This window comes from Cherax quadricarinatus, chromosome 7 (assembly GCF_038502225.1).
Source record: "Cherax quadricarinatus isolate ZL_2023a chromosome 7, ASM3850222v1, whole genome shotgun sequence".
Classification (NCBI taxonomy): Eukaryota; Metazoa; Arthropoda; class Malacostraca; order Decapoda; family Parastacidae; genus Cherax; species Cherax quadricarinatus.
In genome coordinates this window covers 60,249,241-60,265,188 of record NC_091298.1, presented here as the reverse complement: position 1 = coordinate 60,265,188, position 15,948 = coordinate 60,249,241, and the positions used below count along the sequence as shown (strand labels likewise).

At 38.0% G+C, this 15,948-nt stretch overlaps 1 protein-coding gene across 19 annotated transcripts in view; it reads right to left on the bottom strand.

Moving 5' to 3' along the window:
* The window catches only part of LOC128686900 (zinc finger and BTB domain-containing protein 14), a 407,181-nt gene that overhangs the window by 81,905 nt on the left and 309,328 nt on the right, over positions 1-15,948 (bottom strand). For 3 of the 19 annotated variants that reach the window (XM_070082567.1, XM_053774133.2, XM_070082566.1), the window contains exon 5: positions 12,444-13,505. The exons of 10 other annotated variants lie outside the window; for them this stretch is intronic. In XM_070082567.1, coding sequence (XP_069938668.1) covers positions 12,828-13,505 — 678 coding nt within the window. In that variant the 3' untranslated portion in view covers positions 12,444-12,827. 6 more of the 19 variants (XM_053774140.2, XM_053774147.2, XM_053774149.2 and 3 more) reach the window with 6 other exon arrangements.

The following is a 15,948-nucleotide window of genomic DNA, read 5'->3' as shown; positions in this document are numbered from 1 at the left end:
TGTAAACAGCAGAAATTTCATCAGTTACTATAAATATCACACTATCTATATAGTACGGTCCTTAAAATGTTTCAAAACTGTAGTAGTGGTCAAAGAATTTATAAATACAAACCATTATAATAATACACTATGTATGTCAGTGTATTTTTGCAAGTATGAATAAATTCCTCATAAATAGCTGCATTTAGTTACATAATCAATTTTTTTTAAGCGCCAAATAATTTGGCCCGAGATTTAATTCATTCACAAATTAAGCACTACATTTGCTGGGGTCAGACAGCAATGAAATTTTGATGAATGAAGAAATATCTTCCCAAATTAAACCTAAGAAAATGCTGATCCTCATCGTTCATGGACTGTGTAACAAAAATGTATATAAAAAAAATATAATATATGTATATATATATATATATATATATATATATATATATATATATATATATATATATATATATATATATATATAATATAATATATATATATATATATATATATATATATATATATATATATATATATATATATATATATATATATTACACACAGGTCTCCCTCAACATTCACGGGCTTCACACATTCGCGAATTCCCAACCGCCAAATTCCCAGCCGCCAAATCATATTTAAGTTTCCCGCCACCTGCGAGTCCCTACTACCCTCCCTCCGACCCCTGCAACTGGCAGCCAGCCCTCCCACCACTCGGTGTGGTGAGTGTTTTGTTTGTTCATTATTTGCTATTAAACTACAGTATAAATAATGTAAGCCCATTCATGACTGCATATTGGAATGGCTATTCGGACAGGTATTAGACGGTGACATCATGTGTTTACTCTTGAACACTGCAAAGAATTAAACATTTCTGCTACAGCTAATAATAACAATAGTAATAATAATAATAATAATAATAAATATGATATAATTGAAGAAGGAAATTGTACGAAAATACGAGGGAGTGGTTGACACATCGTCAGTGTGACTTTGTTTATGCTGGAGTGAACATTAGTCTCCCCTCACTGACGATGTGTCAACCACTCCCTCGTATTTTTGTACAATTTCCTTCTTGAATTATATCGTATTTATTATTATTATTATTATTATTCTTATTATTATTACTATTGTTATTATTAGCAATAGCAGAAATGTTCGATTCTTTGCTGTGTTCAAGAGTAAACACATGATGTCACCGTCTAATACCTTTCCTAATAGCCATTCCAATATGCAGTCATGAATGGGTTTACATTATTTATTCTGAGTGGTGGGAGGGCTGGCTGCCAGTTGCGGGGGTCGGAGGGAGGGTAGTAGGGACTCGCAGTGGTGGAGTCTGTGGTATTTAATAACATACATGTTATTAACATACATGTTATTAAATAACATACGTTATTAAAGCATAACATGTATATATTTAGTACAATTTACGACATTTTCATGTATTTTATGATTATTCATGGTTCAACAAGTTAAGGAAGCAGTATTGTAATATATTTCCCTACAATATATTGGGGCACCAAACATTCACGGTTTTTCAACATTCGCGAGGCTCTTGATTCCCTAACCCTCACGAATGTTGAGGGAGACCTGTATATATATATAATTATTTATTTATTTATTTTTGCAGTAAGTGGACTTCAGATCTTTCAAAAACTCGCTTTGTTATTTACAAATAAAACTGAATGAAAAATTTCACTAATGGGAACAGTTTCATCACCATACTATAATATTAATATTTCATGTAGGAGGCAGGACGGTGTAACTATGATAAATAAATTTTTGTTTTGTTAAATTTGATCACGGTGTCTATTTCTTGTATGGCGATCAAGATCTGACTTCTGAAGTGCTGCATATGTACAATAATTACACTTGTATGGTCTCTCCCCCGTGTGACTTCGTATATGGCGGACTAGACTTCCTTTCGAGGTCATTTTCTGCTCACAGTATGGACACTGGAACAGCCTTTTGAAATGTTCAACAACGGCTATTTCCTGGCCTCTTGAGTAACCCTGAAGTCTTGACGACTCTACCACTCTTGGATATGAAGGTGGCAGCATTTGTGACTCTGAGGATCGGGAAAACGTCTGCTGCGACTGACCAGATCTTGCATGGGACTCCGAAGAATGCAAGTTCGGCCAAACTTGCTGTTGGGAGGAGCAGGCCAGTCGACTCTCAGGCATGTCGCAGAGCTGCAAGGGAAAGCAGAGAGGGGTCATAGGGTATCGATTCACTACCCTAATTCTGAGTGCCTGATTGAGAGTATTGTTTCAATTTCTATTACTTTCCATTTTAGAAGTGATCATTTAATTTTCCATATACTGTATGTCTTTTATTTCAAACACTGACCACTCACTGTTAAAGTTTTGTACAAGTCTAATGCACTTCCATTCACAACATACAACAAATAAAAATCTTCATATACAAAATAACTTTCTTTTAAATATTCTATTTTAACATTATTTTAGTTTATGCAAAATTTTCTTGTATAATTTACTCATAAATAAGGTCTTTTGGCTCACAGTGCTGGTTCCAGTGATGTTTGAAGTCTGTTTCTTGATTTCCAATTGTTATCACTTTCATTTATTAAATTTTTATTATATATATCAGCTTTGTTTCACATCATCATACCAGTATAACTTAGTTTAAAATCAGTGTATTTGGTCTGCCACAGGTTATCACTGCCTAGCGACGTGGTGTTTGAGGTAACGTAGGAGAACGGCTGGTTAGGTAAGCTTGTGGTGGGAAACTCATGGGAGAAGCAGTGAGGTGTTGGGCTACAATCAGCTGGTGTGTGTGCCTTGATGTGAGGTGCCTATCCAGGTCAGACTTCTGGATAGCAGCGTAAGGGCACTTTGGGCAACGATATGGTCTCTCCCCAGTGTGCATCCTTAAGTGGCGGATTAGACTGTCCTTCCTTCGGGCACGGTAGGTACATAGTGGACAGCAGTATGGCTTTTCGGTAGTTCCTGTGTCATTCTTAGTTGCCTCTTCTTGAAGTACCATACCCCAACGAACCCCTGCGGTATGCCTGCCAACATCACCTAGGGTACCACCACCACCGCTGCCAACACCACCACCCTGCTGTGGACAAGAGTACACTGTCAGACTCCCTCACTGTATCCTAGGCACCACCATCTGCTCTCTACATTATTCCATAATTTCTTTGTGGATTTATGTGATTCTATCTTAAGGTTAAACCTATGAAGCAGTCTTGTCCCCTCTCCCTTTCCCTCTGCTGTGTCCAAATAATCAACGATCATTAATTAAAAGAATTTAGCAATACAAAATGTTAATCCTTCATCCTATGAACTGAAGTCAAATGCAATAATGCTTAAAATCTAAAAGAAATTAAATATGTCCTGCTGATACAGCATTCTCATTACAGCAAAGTAAAGTACATTAATGAAAGGTGTTCTGAATCATACTTCATGGTGGCAGGAAAGACTAGATTTTTTTTAAGATCATAAAATAAAATCAGATATGATCTTAGAAAAATACCCATTAATGTTAATGAAAGATACACATTACCAAATTGAAAAAGATACACATACACCTGAAAAGCATTTTGCAGCTCAGTTTCACTATTACAGTAATTAAAGGCAGGGTTCATATGCATGGAAAGGATTCAGACTGGTCAAAATACCTTAAATGTCCAATTATAAGTTCCAGTGAAGGCGTAACATATTTGTAATGCTACTAAACAAAGGCCACAAAGAATAGCATTGTACTGATACTTGTATAATTAGAAAAGTATGATTTCTTCATGGAAAAAGAAACTACTGTGCAGCAAATAAAAAGCATGACGTTAAGAGTGTAAAAATCTGAAAATATGAAAGTCAAACTTTTCTCTTAATTTTTTTTTTGGTACAGGATGTAGTGCATACACTGGAATTTTCCCAAAAAATGAAATTTCAAAAACCTGCCTTGATGTAAGGATTTTGACACTCTCCATGTCTAAAATTTTCTAGCTCTAGTTAATAAAGAAAACTAAAAAAAAAAAAATAATAATAATGCTGTTTTTTTTCAACATGAGAAAACAAGACACTGAAGAACTGAGGCTACTCCCATTTTATGTACAATTCACTATCCCCCTTCCACGAAAAACTCTACGTAAAATTCAAGACTTTTTTGTGTGTGTAAACTTAAAACTTTTGGTAAGGAAAATGCCAAGATGCTAATAAGAGTAACTTTGTCTTCAGTGAACACATTCTTAACTTCACTGTAAATGTCAGAGAGTGCCTGAGGACTGGGAGGTAATCAGGTTTGACCTGAGGAAGAGGAAGCCTCTTTACACCAGATGACTATGAAACACTGGCCAATATTATATACTGTACTGTACATGCATCTTTGGTTTTATTGCAAAATCAATTCCAGCATTAAAGTTCCTACAAATCTGATAAATCAATGATAACATACTTCCTAAATGCAAAATTCTGCAATCTCGACCAGTTATTAATTTATGTTATTTGGCATTGTGAAGTTTTCACAATGGTTGTTGTCTCGTGAATAAGGTGCTTGCTCGTCGCACTGTTTTGAAGCCTGACTGTTTACGTTTCTGCAGTAAAGAGCTACACAAGTCTAGACTCCTTGAAGTGCAAATGTATTTACCACTTACATGCAAACTGCTTTCCACACCATTCTGAGTACTGTACTATTTTCTGCCATTTTGAAATGAAAAAGCAAGCAAAAAGTATTTTTTTTTTTTTGCATTTTTAGTGGTAAAAAACCAAAGTGATATCTATTTATCACAGATTCATTCTATGTGGATGTATAAAAAAATGACATATTATAAATACATGCTGCAGTTCAGAGAGTAATTTGAAATGTGCTGGGCCACATTCTTCTGGCAAGATGGCCATTGAATGGGTGGTGGAGATACATTAATTTTTTTTCTCCTTTGGGGCATATTACCTTAGCAAAAAACAGCTCTCTCTCTCTCTCTCTCTCTCACACATACACACAAACACACACACAGTATATAAATATACTGTACATATATTTTTATTCTTGGCTGTTACCTCAAGAACACCACATGTTCCCGTAAGTCCAAGTATAGTTTGTCAAAAATTTGTCACAGTCACTGCAGTCATTTGAATGTCTTCAAGACATATGCCAAGAGTAATGTAAATGTACAGTACAGAATGTCCACCAACTTACAAACGGTCCTTGTTACAAACATCCACGCTTATGAATCAATTAAATTTGACAACCGCAGATGTGAAGTACGTGTGAAACAATCATGCATGGAACCGATTCAACTTTTACAACTGCTGATACACAGTATGTGTGAAACAACCGTCATTCATTGTACAGTACTCAATTGTACGTAAATTGAAACACCAGGAACTCAACCAGGAATGCAACCAGTTTGCAAGTTGAAACACCAGGAACACAACTTGTTTATAAGTTGAAACACCAGGAATGCTATGTGTTTTGTAAGTTGAAACACTAGAAATGTAACTTTCATCCCAAGTTGGAGACCTTCTGCACTAAATGGCCTATTAAAATATTGATTTTCTTGATATCTGAGCATAAATTCAACTTACACAACTGTTAAATATAAAATATTTACTTCACAAATCTGCAAGACTTACAACTAAATGTTACTATTAGCTGGACTTGAATATGAAGGAGTGGATTCAGTCAAGACGTTAGTGCTCGCATTTTGACGAGAATGTGTACTTTGCCAGGCAGTGGTAACTGGTTGAGAATATGAAAGATTTGACACATTAGAAATAGTGGCTGGAGCAACACCAGGCCAATTTGACACTGCATCCTTGTGTCGCCGACGAATGTGCTTATCGACATCAGATTTTTGTATTGCTCTGTATGGACAATACGAGCATTTGAAAGGTCTTTCACCAGTGTGAGTACGGATGTGTCTAGCTAAGCTATCGCGTGTAGTGGCACCATATGGACACAGAGGGCACAAGTGGGGTCGATCTGAAGTAACAGGGGTCCCCCCACTATGAAGGTGAGATCCCCCTAGTCGGTGGGATGGCCGCGGTGGAGGAGCAGAGCTGGTCAAACGAGCGACAAGACTTTCCGAGAGACTTTCCCACGCCCTCCGCGCCAAGTCTGGGCCTTGCAACTGCAAAGGAAACAGAAAACGCGTCGTGAGTTGCAGTGCTACTGGCCCTGGCCGGAGGGATGTGGGTGTTAGTGAGGTGCTTAGAGAAGTAAGCCAGAGGGAAGGGTGTGATTAAGGAAGAGGATAAGATGCTATAATGTAGGAACATAATAAAAGCAATGTTTGATATATGGTTTGAGAGGAAAATCAGATCCTTCAGATGCTACTGAGCTAAAATGTTAAAAACTGTAGCTAGATTTGTAAAGGGATGAAAATACTGAAGAGTTGTTACTGGAGGAAACAGAAATTCCTAAAGCCCAGAATAATCGTGTTTTAAGCAAAACTAATGAGGACCATAGAGAGAGATAGATAGATATAAGAAAAACAGGAATAAAAGAGCAATTACCAAAAGCAGAATGTAAGAGTGAAGTGAAGACAGTGGTCATTCACTAGTGTGATTGTCTTGGGTAGGCTGGCCAATGTGAACAGGAGTTGGGGACTCAACCTCACAATGCCTCATGTCTGGAAGTTCACAGTTCAGACATTGCAAATAATACCACCGCAATCACATAATATCCTAGCTCGTGGCAGCCCATATTTCGGCAGTTTTTTCTGAATCTGCATAAACTTGGACAGAGTCCAAAACAACACTATTTGTACTTAAATTCAATATCAATTTGAAATCAGTAACATAACTGACTAAAGTATAGATTTCTTCACACTAGTGGCCCTCAAGTTACTCCAGCAAGCCAATCAAATTATATTTTCCAATTAAAAATTCATAACCATTCTTTGCTAAATTTTTGTTAATGATATTCAATGAAAGGGAAAGTTTTCCATAAGCAAATGTATTCAAGAAACAAATCTGAACTCTTGGATAATTTTCAGGGCAAAGTCATCAGTTCAATAGCATGCTTGCTGCGGACGTGTTTACGCAGATCAGTGGCCTGAATGGCAGCAAACGGGCAGAGATGGCAGCGGTGTGGTCTATGTCCTGTGTGCGTGTGGAGATGACGGACCAGCTTATCTCTAGCCACAGCACGATAAGGGCAATGTGGGCAGGCGTGGCGTCGTTCTCCACGGTGATAGCGAAGGTGCCGCTCCAAACTAGATGCCGAGCTGAGTGTGCGGCCGCAGAGCCCACATACCGTCCCCAGTAGCCTCCCCAGGCCCCGCTGCAATGGAAAGAGCCACGTCAGGTCACCTCTCCCTACTCTAACCTTCACCTCTTGCCCAACTCTGCCAAAAATGTCTCATTTTGCTGAATACAGTAAAACGCACAAATACATAATTGTAAAAAAAAAAAAAATCATGATTACGTCAAGTGTTAGAAAAACTGCTGTACCTACTGGATGGTGAAGAGGGAGAGGAGGGGCGAAGAGGGAGGGAGAGAATAAGAGACAAGAGGAGAGAGAAAAAGGAAAGGAGAAAGAGAAAGAAAAGAGGAGAGAAGAAAAAAAAAGTAAAATGAGAAAAATGGAAAAGGAAAGGATAAAAAGAGAAAGAGAAACAAAAAAAGAAAAATGAGAGAATGAAAAAGGGAAGAAAAAAAAATGCAAATAGAGGAAGAGAGAGAAAAAAGGAAATAGTGAAGGAGCAATGGAAATGGAGAGAGAGGAGGAGAATGACAGTGCTACAATATTTCAATTTAACAAACAACTGATCTTAGTTACGAACAAGAAAAACAAATAAATACGTAAATCTCCAGTATCTTTGTAATTGGTAACTGGCAGAGGCCAAACACAGAGGTACAGCCCGTTGAACCTCCAGGTAGTTAAGCAAAGAGTGTATGCAGTTTCACACTTGAATAATAAGAGTTGCTACCAGTACCCCCGTATGTGACTGAGTAATTGGAACTCAAACTGTACATCAGATAAAAAAAAAAAGACCAAATTAAATTCAAATTTACCTACAATAGGGTTTGATAAGGTTTCCCCTTAAAAAATATATTTTAGAGACTAGGTTTGATTGAAAATAAAGATAATTTGTGTGCTTCTACACATTATAACAGCTCTCATTATTTACAGCAGAAAATCTTAAGTTGCGCCATCACAGCTCGTGTTTCCACTGTGCTGCAATTAAAATTTAGATTTTCATTTCCAACAAAGTACAGTGGAACCTCAAAAATCGAACTGCTCCCAACACAACCAATTATGTAAGTGTATTTTTGTAAGTGCTTTTACAAGTGTATTTTTAAGGGTCTGAAATGGACTAATCTAATTTACATTATTCCTGATGGGAATAAATTCATTCGGAAAAGGCACTTGAACAGACTTCTGGACCGAAGAAAGTTCGATATTTGAGGTTCCACTGTATGCCATTTCCCCTTTGGCATGCTGAAGCAGTATTCATTTCTGGTGGTGGCATGCATTTTCATTCAGAAGCACCATGGCAGAGGTGCAAGAGACCCGTCACTATGCATTACTAACTCCATTATTTTAGCAGTGTGGGTAAGGGTGAACGAATGTAAACAAGATGCATCCCACACAAGTCACAGTATGTATATTATCGCTCAGTTTTTCCTATTTTTAGCATCCCATCTCATCTCATCTCTAATATTTATCACTGCATCCAAACAAAGTTCTGGTGATGCAGGGAAGAAAATTAAATGTGAAATTATGTCTATTTAAAACAAAATTAGAGGTAATTGAGATGCTGAAAAGTGGAGAATATCTCATGGAGACTGCACGAGTGTTTAGTGTGAGAGAATCAATGATTCGTTCAATTTAAGACAATGAGAAGATAAAGGCTTGTGCAATGAGTAATCCTCAATGTGACACAAAAGACTGAGGAAAAGATCATTACAGCTAAATAAAACAGAAAGTTTACTAAATGCATAGACTGAGAAACAAAGAAAAATGTTACACTTGGCTTTATTGTATGTATTATAAAGCAGTGTGTGAGGAGGAAGGACATTCATAAACTGGTCTGATCTTCCCCATGCCTGCATTTCCTGGTGCCAGATCAACCAGGCTGTGATGAATATGTGGATCAGCAGGCCACCAGCAGCAACAGCCTGGCCCATGGCCGAGCTCTGAACGCAGAAAAGCTCTTGGAACTTGTCAAAGGTATACGTACATACGTACGTACGAGTGTGTGTGTTTATATACAGTGGATCCCCGCATAACAATCAGCTCCCAACTCGACCAATTATGTAAGTGTATTTTTGTAAGTGCTTTTGTAGGTGTATTTTTAGGGGTCTGAAACGGACTAATCTAATTCACAATATTTCTTATGGGAACAAATTCAGTCTATAACGGCACCCAAACAGACTTCTGGATTGAAATAATATCGTTATGTGGGGGTCCACTGTATATATATATATTAGTAGTAGGTTTGTAGACAGCAACCACCCAGGGAGGTACTACCGTCCTGCCAAAGGAGTGTGAAATGAGAGACAGTAATTGTTATACATGATGGTAGGATTCCTGGTGTCTTTTGTCAGCCTCATAAATGTGCAAGATTACAGGTACGTCTTGCTACTTCTACTTACACTTAGGTCACACTACACATACAAGCATGCATGCATATATATATATATATATATATATATATATATATATATATATATATATATATATATATATATATATATATATATATATATATATATATATATACACACACACACACACACCCCTCTGGGTTTTCTTCTATTTTCTTACTAGTTCTTGTTCTTGTTTATTTCCTCTTATCTCCATGGGGTAGTGGAACAGAATTCTTCCTCCGTAAGCCATGCGTGTTGTAAGAGGCGACTAAAATGCAGGAGCAAGGGGCTAGTAACCCCTTCTCCTGTATATATTACTAAATGTAAAAGGAGAAACTTTCGTTTTTCCTTTTGGGCCACCCCGCCTTGGTGGGATACAGTCGGTGTGTTGAAAAAGAATATATATATATATATATATATATATATATATATATATATATATATATATATATATATATATATATATATATATATATATATATATATATATTTATATATACATACACACAAACACACGTTTCCTTAAAGAATTGGGTTCCAGACTCATTGACACCACCAGGGACCCAAGGGCAGCCACTTTCATGTTCCAGCGCCTCAGCATAGCCATTCAGAGGGGAAATGCTTGCTGCCTACTTGGCTTGCATCCAGCCTCAGAGGAGCTGGAGGAAATTCATGATCTTTGATACATTGTGCCATTGTATTCATGTTTATGTTTTTCTGTAAATGTATTCTGTTTATTAATAAATGTTCACATAGAATATCTAATATAGGGGGTAGTAGGAGAAGAAAATATTCAAACAGCTCCAGGGAGAACCTTGTGTTTTCCCTGAGGTACGTTTATTGTCTTCTCTGAGGATGAGGGTCCCCATTCCAGCCATAGAGGTGGTACTTATATATATATATATATATATATATATATATATATATATATATATATATATATATATATATATATATATATATATACAGTGGACCCCCGCTTAACGATCACCTCCCAATGCGACCAGAGTGTCCGAGGGTCAACACCCTCGCAGCCTGCTTCCAGTGGATGGCCTGGTCAACCAGGCTGTTGGCACTAGCCACATTAAGTCCAATATATGCATTATAGCCTGGCTGATCAGGAACTGAGTAAAGGAACCTGTCAAGTTCCTTCTTGAATACAGCACTCATACTTCCCTCACATAATCATTATTAGAATAGTGGGGAAGTGCTAAACCCATGGGAGTTATACAGCACCTGGAGATATAATCAAGTTTGATTTAGGGAAGGGAAGGGCAGCTCTAATTCCTGGGATCAAATGCCCATTCAACATTAGGTACTGATCTTTGAAAAATCCTATGCCTAACTTTCCTGTGAAATCTTGTGGTTTTTCTTCAGAAAAGACAACAGTAACCCATATTCTTTAAGGTGTAAGGCAAGACTATTTATATCCTTGGGCAAAGGAATAAAACAACAGACATCTTTGAGAAGGGGTACAACAGATATCATTGGGCAAGTGTGTCAAGATATCTATGGGCAAGGGGGTAAAACAAAAATAACTGGGCAAGGAATAAAATAAAGATATCCTTGGGTAATTATTATTAGTTACGTTAAAAAAAAAAAAGGAATGCTAAGTCCATGTGGGTCACACAAACCTCAGACAAAGAGAATGGTAAGGAAAAGATTCATCTGCTACACGTCCCTCACCACCCGACGCCATATGTAATGCCAGCTTTCTTGCCTGTGCTTGAGACTTCTTATGGTGATCTTCCCCAACTCCAAGGCTGAGGGACTGATTATCTTATCTTTTTTATATAGTTCTATTGTCCTCCAATCATGTCCTTGAATTTGTATTGATAAAGCCACTGGTTGGCACAATGCCTACAATAAAGACACCCAGATGTTGCACGTGTCTAATTTTCACCAGAGAACTAACGCTCTCTGAGTAAAGCTGAGAATTCGAGGAATACACACAAATTAAATACCAGATTCCTTAATTCAGTTTTATTAACAACTCCATTCATTAAAATATGCAATATGAATGCCAGCTGGTAATCACCCTTCACAGCCAGCCACAAACTTGTGAACTGCAGTAAGGCAACCCTACGTTATCTGGCTATGCTCACATATTCTGGTAGGGCAAACCTATGTTATCTGACCTTGCTCGCATATTTATACATTACTGACAAAATAAACATCCTCTGCACACCATATTAGGGCAATTTTTTTTTACTGTAACATAAGTAATCTTTGGTTCAATTAAATACAATAAGACAAACTTATGCTGCTATTATATTACAAAGCATGTGATTACTTTGACTTTAATTAATAAAACAAAATTATTGCATAATTAATGCATTTAATTTTGAAAATTTACGAGTCACCGAGTCAGCATTTTAAACAAAATCCCATTAATTATAAATACCTAATATATAAAATGTGTGCAATCACATCACTGAAGGTTTATATATACATATAAGTAGAGATTCAAAAACAATTAATTTTCTTAAAAAACCTGCCTAAATCTGATTCTCTCAAAATAAAGTTGCTCAATTATTTACACTTAAAATATAAATACAACATATGTAATATACAGTATGTTTCTGAAAGCTTCTTGGAGTTATTGGTCCAGTAGTTCATTCAACATGACTGGCATTGACTGGAGTGATGGTGGTAATCATGTCTTTATGGCTACAGTAGAGGTGCAGGACCTTCATACTGTTTTTGTTGCTGAAGATGGACTTGATGGTGTGGATGTCTAGCACGAATGTGGCGATGGAGGGCACTCGAGTCTGCCGAGCGGAAGGCGCATGATGGACATAAGTATGGCTTCTCTCCTGTATGAGTACGTAGATGCTTCTTCATGTCACCTCGGCGAAGGGCCCGATAGGGACACCAGCCACATACAAAAGGCTTTATACCACCCTCAATTGGTCTGCTTGTGCCCACATCATCACTTATTCGGCCCATGCACGAGGCTTGGCGATCGGCCAGCATCACAGACCCTGCTTGGAGTGTGCTGCCCCGTCGTACAGCTGCCATCACTGCCGCCAGGCCACCACGCGGCTGCAAGGAAACCACTACATCAGCACTGTAATTCCTCAAGCAAAGTGCCCACGAATATTCATGGTTCACATATATTTCCACAATTACTTCCTCTTTGTGGAATCCTTTCTGATGCAGAATGGTGGTGGTCATCTCATTTCCTGGAGGAACTTTAGGAAGCACAAGTGCCATTCACTATTGATATTCCCGGCTGGAAAAGCTGGTAACAAGAATTTAGTCATGTTGAGTTGGAAAGTTAATTCATGATGCTTGGGAAGATTCAGTATGGGAAGATACAGAACAATCCGTATGCTGAGGAGAATAAGAGTCTCCAGTAGGTTGTGACTGGCACTGAGTGAGCCGAGGAGAAGGATCAGAGGGCTGAGATGACAAAGGCAAAAGGGAATAACTGGAGAGCTGTGATGAGGATGCAGGTGACACCTTAGGAAGCTGTGAAGAAGAAGACTGAGAGGTCAATTTAGTAATTTGTATTGGCAATGACTTTGGAGAAAGCTTAAAGAGTTGCAGAGACTGTGAGGAAAGCTTAGAGTGTTGTGAAGAAGACTGGGAGGACATACTGGAAGAATGTGTTGGTAAAGGTTGAAGGTCAGTGTGCTTTATTTTGTGGACACCTAACAGATGTCTACGAAAGTTACTCTTGTCACCAGACATGTAGACACAGAAAGGACACTTGAAAGGCTTCTCGCCAGTATGTGTCCTAATATGCTTATCCAAGTCGACACGCGAGCGGGAACTGTAGTGGCAGTAGATACATGGGTAATGCCGCTCGGCTGCAATGGAGCTGGTAGTACGGCTCTGGCCCATGGTCCACCCTGTAGAGGGTCCAGCAATCACATCCCTAGAAGACCAGGTAGGAGGGGCGCAACTCATCAATCGGGTCATCTCCACTGCAGCCGCCGTCGACGTCCCTGGCCCGCACTGCAACAGACAACCCGCCTGTCAACCAATGTCTCATTCCAAAGCGTAGATCAACTTCACTCACGCAATAAATTTAAAATATCACTTGTTTCTTCAAAATCCCAAGATATTTTAAGGTGATATCTTTAATATTTCTATTTTTTTTTTCAGGAGCTCCTCTCTTTTTTTTTTTCTTAATAAAGGTACATTACTGTATTAACAATTTCCTTTAAATATTTTCCTCTCATGTTACGACGGTTCAAGGGGGCTAAGAAACTGAACGAAGTTTTGGACATGTCTTGTGCGGATATGTCTCTGCACATTGCTTTTATGGGCAGCACGGTAAGGACAATGTGGACACTGGAAGGGTCTTTCCCCTGTATGCGTTCGGATGTGACGTGTCAGGTCCACTGACGAGCCGAAGATGCGTCCACACAGCCCACACACCAGCTCCCGACGCGGCCACCGTGCCTAGAACAAGACACGCTACCCTTAGTCACGCCCTTTCCCAATAAAGTATCCATGCTACAGCTACACTTTCAGTACCCTAACACATTTCAGCTTGGTGTTAAAAATACAACTCAACTTTTAAAGTAAATCTTTAAGGTGAACAAATATAAAATGAGACATGCATGACATGCATAAAATTTTATAGGGATGTAGAAGACACACAGCAGAGCGAGCCTTTTCATTACATGATGTTTCTTCCTAAAGAGGTCTTTATCAAGTGTATCAAGTCTAGGTAATAACTTGATTAAGTACTATTTAGACCAAAACATCCTGTAATAAATGGCTCACCCTGCTGCATGTGTCATGCATTCCTAGTTTGACTGCTACTCCCCATTCACTGTATAAATCTTCTTAAATACTGTAGTACACAAAAACTGTTATCTAAGATGAATAACTTGCCGAGTGTGAAGAATGTCGCAAAAATATCCAAGAACAGCTTTAACATCCAAGTGAACAAGGTCTCACACACACACACACAATGAAATACATTTTTGAAATCACAAAAAAATATGACTATCTCTCATAATTTGGCAGTATTCTAGGCGAATCAATCACCTAATATATATACAGTTCTCTCTAGCATTATTGGGTTGTTTGTAGTGTTCTGATATTTCTGTATATTTTCCCGACCCATAAGGAAGACCCATGTAGTCTTAGTTCTAGTCTACATTTGCCTGAAATGTTGCGCACACTATCAAACTTTCAAATTATGAAAAAACCCTTGATTTAATTGCCTTTTTAAAATTATGGGTCAAAATTTACTGGGTAAATTTGCAAGGTTAATTATAGTTCATCTGCAAATTGTATGTACTGTACAGCAGTATATTACAGTAGAAAATCTTACCACTTTCTTTTCCTATTTTGATTTCAACACATTGATTTAATGGAAACTCAAGACAATCCCTCCTATATTATTCTATTATACTAAGGTTGTGTACTTTTATACAGTGATTTGAAATAAAAATTATTTTGACTATATTGTTATTAATGGTTACAATGGATGTGATCTTCCTAAACCATTCACTTATTGCCTCTCCCCCTCAGTGTGTATTTAATTCTGACTAACAAATTCAACGAGACATAACTAGCTCAACTATGAAAAATTATTTGAAGTACTGCAAGATCACAAGTCTCTCGAATGTTACAAGATCAGTGTTTTGAGTACTGCAAGATCATCAGTGTTTTGAGTACTGCAAGATCATTAGTGTTTTGAGTACTGCAAGATCATTAGTGTTTTGAGTACTGCAAGATCATCAGTGTTTTGAGTACTGCAAGATCATCAGTGTTTTGAGTACTGCAAGGTCATTAGTGTTTTGAGTACTGCAAGATCATCAGTGTTTTGAGTACTGCAAGACCATTAGTGTTTTGAGTACTGCAAGATCATCAGTGTTTTGAGTACTGCAAGATCATCAGTGTTTTGAGTACTGCAAGATCATCAGTGTTTTGAGTACTGCAAGATCATCAGTGTTTTGAGTACTGCAAGATCATTAGTGTTTTGAGTACTGCAAGATCATCAGTGTTTTGAGTACTGCAAGATCATCAGTGTTTTGAGTACTGCAAGATCATCAGTGTTTTGAGTACTGCAAGATCATCAGTGTTTTGAGTACTGCAAGATCATTAGTGTTTTGAGTACTGCAAGATCATCAGTGTTTTGAGTACTGCAAGACCATTAGTGTTTTGAGTACTGCAAGATCATTAGTGTTTTGAGTACTGCAAGATCATCAGTGTTTTGAGTACTGCAAGATCATCAGTGTTTTGAGTACTGCAAGATCATCAGTGTTTTGAGTTTCAAGTGCTAAAAGATCGTTAGTCTCTCGAGTGCTACAGGCTCACCAGTGTTTCAAGTGCTACAATTCACCAGTGTTTCAAGTGCTACAAGATCACCAGTGTTTCAAGTGCTACAAGATCACCAGTGTTTCAAGTGCTACAAGATCACCAGTGTTTCAAGTGCTAC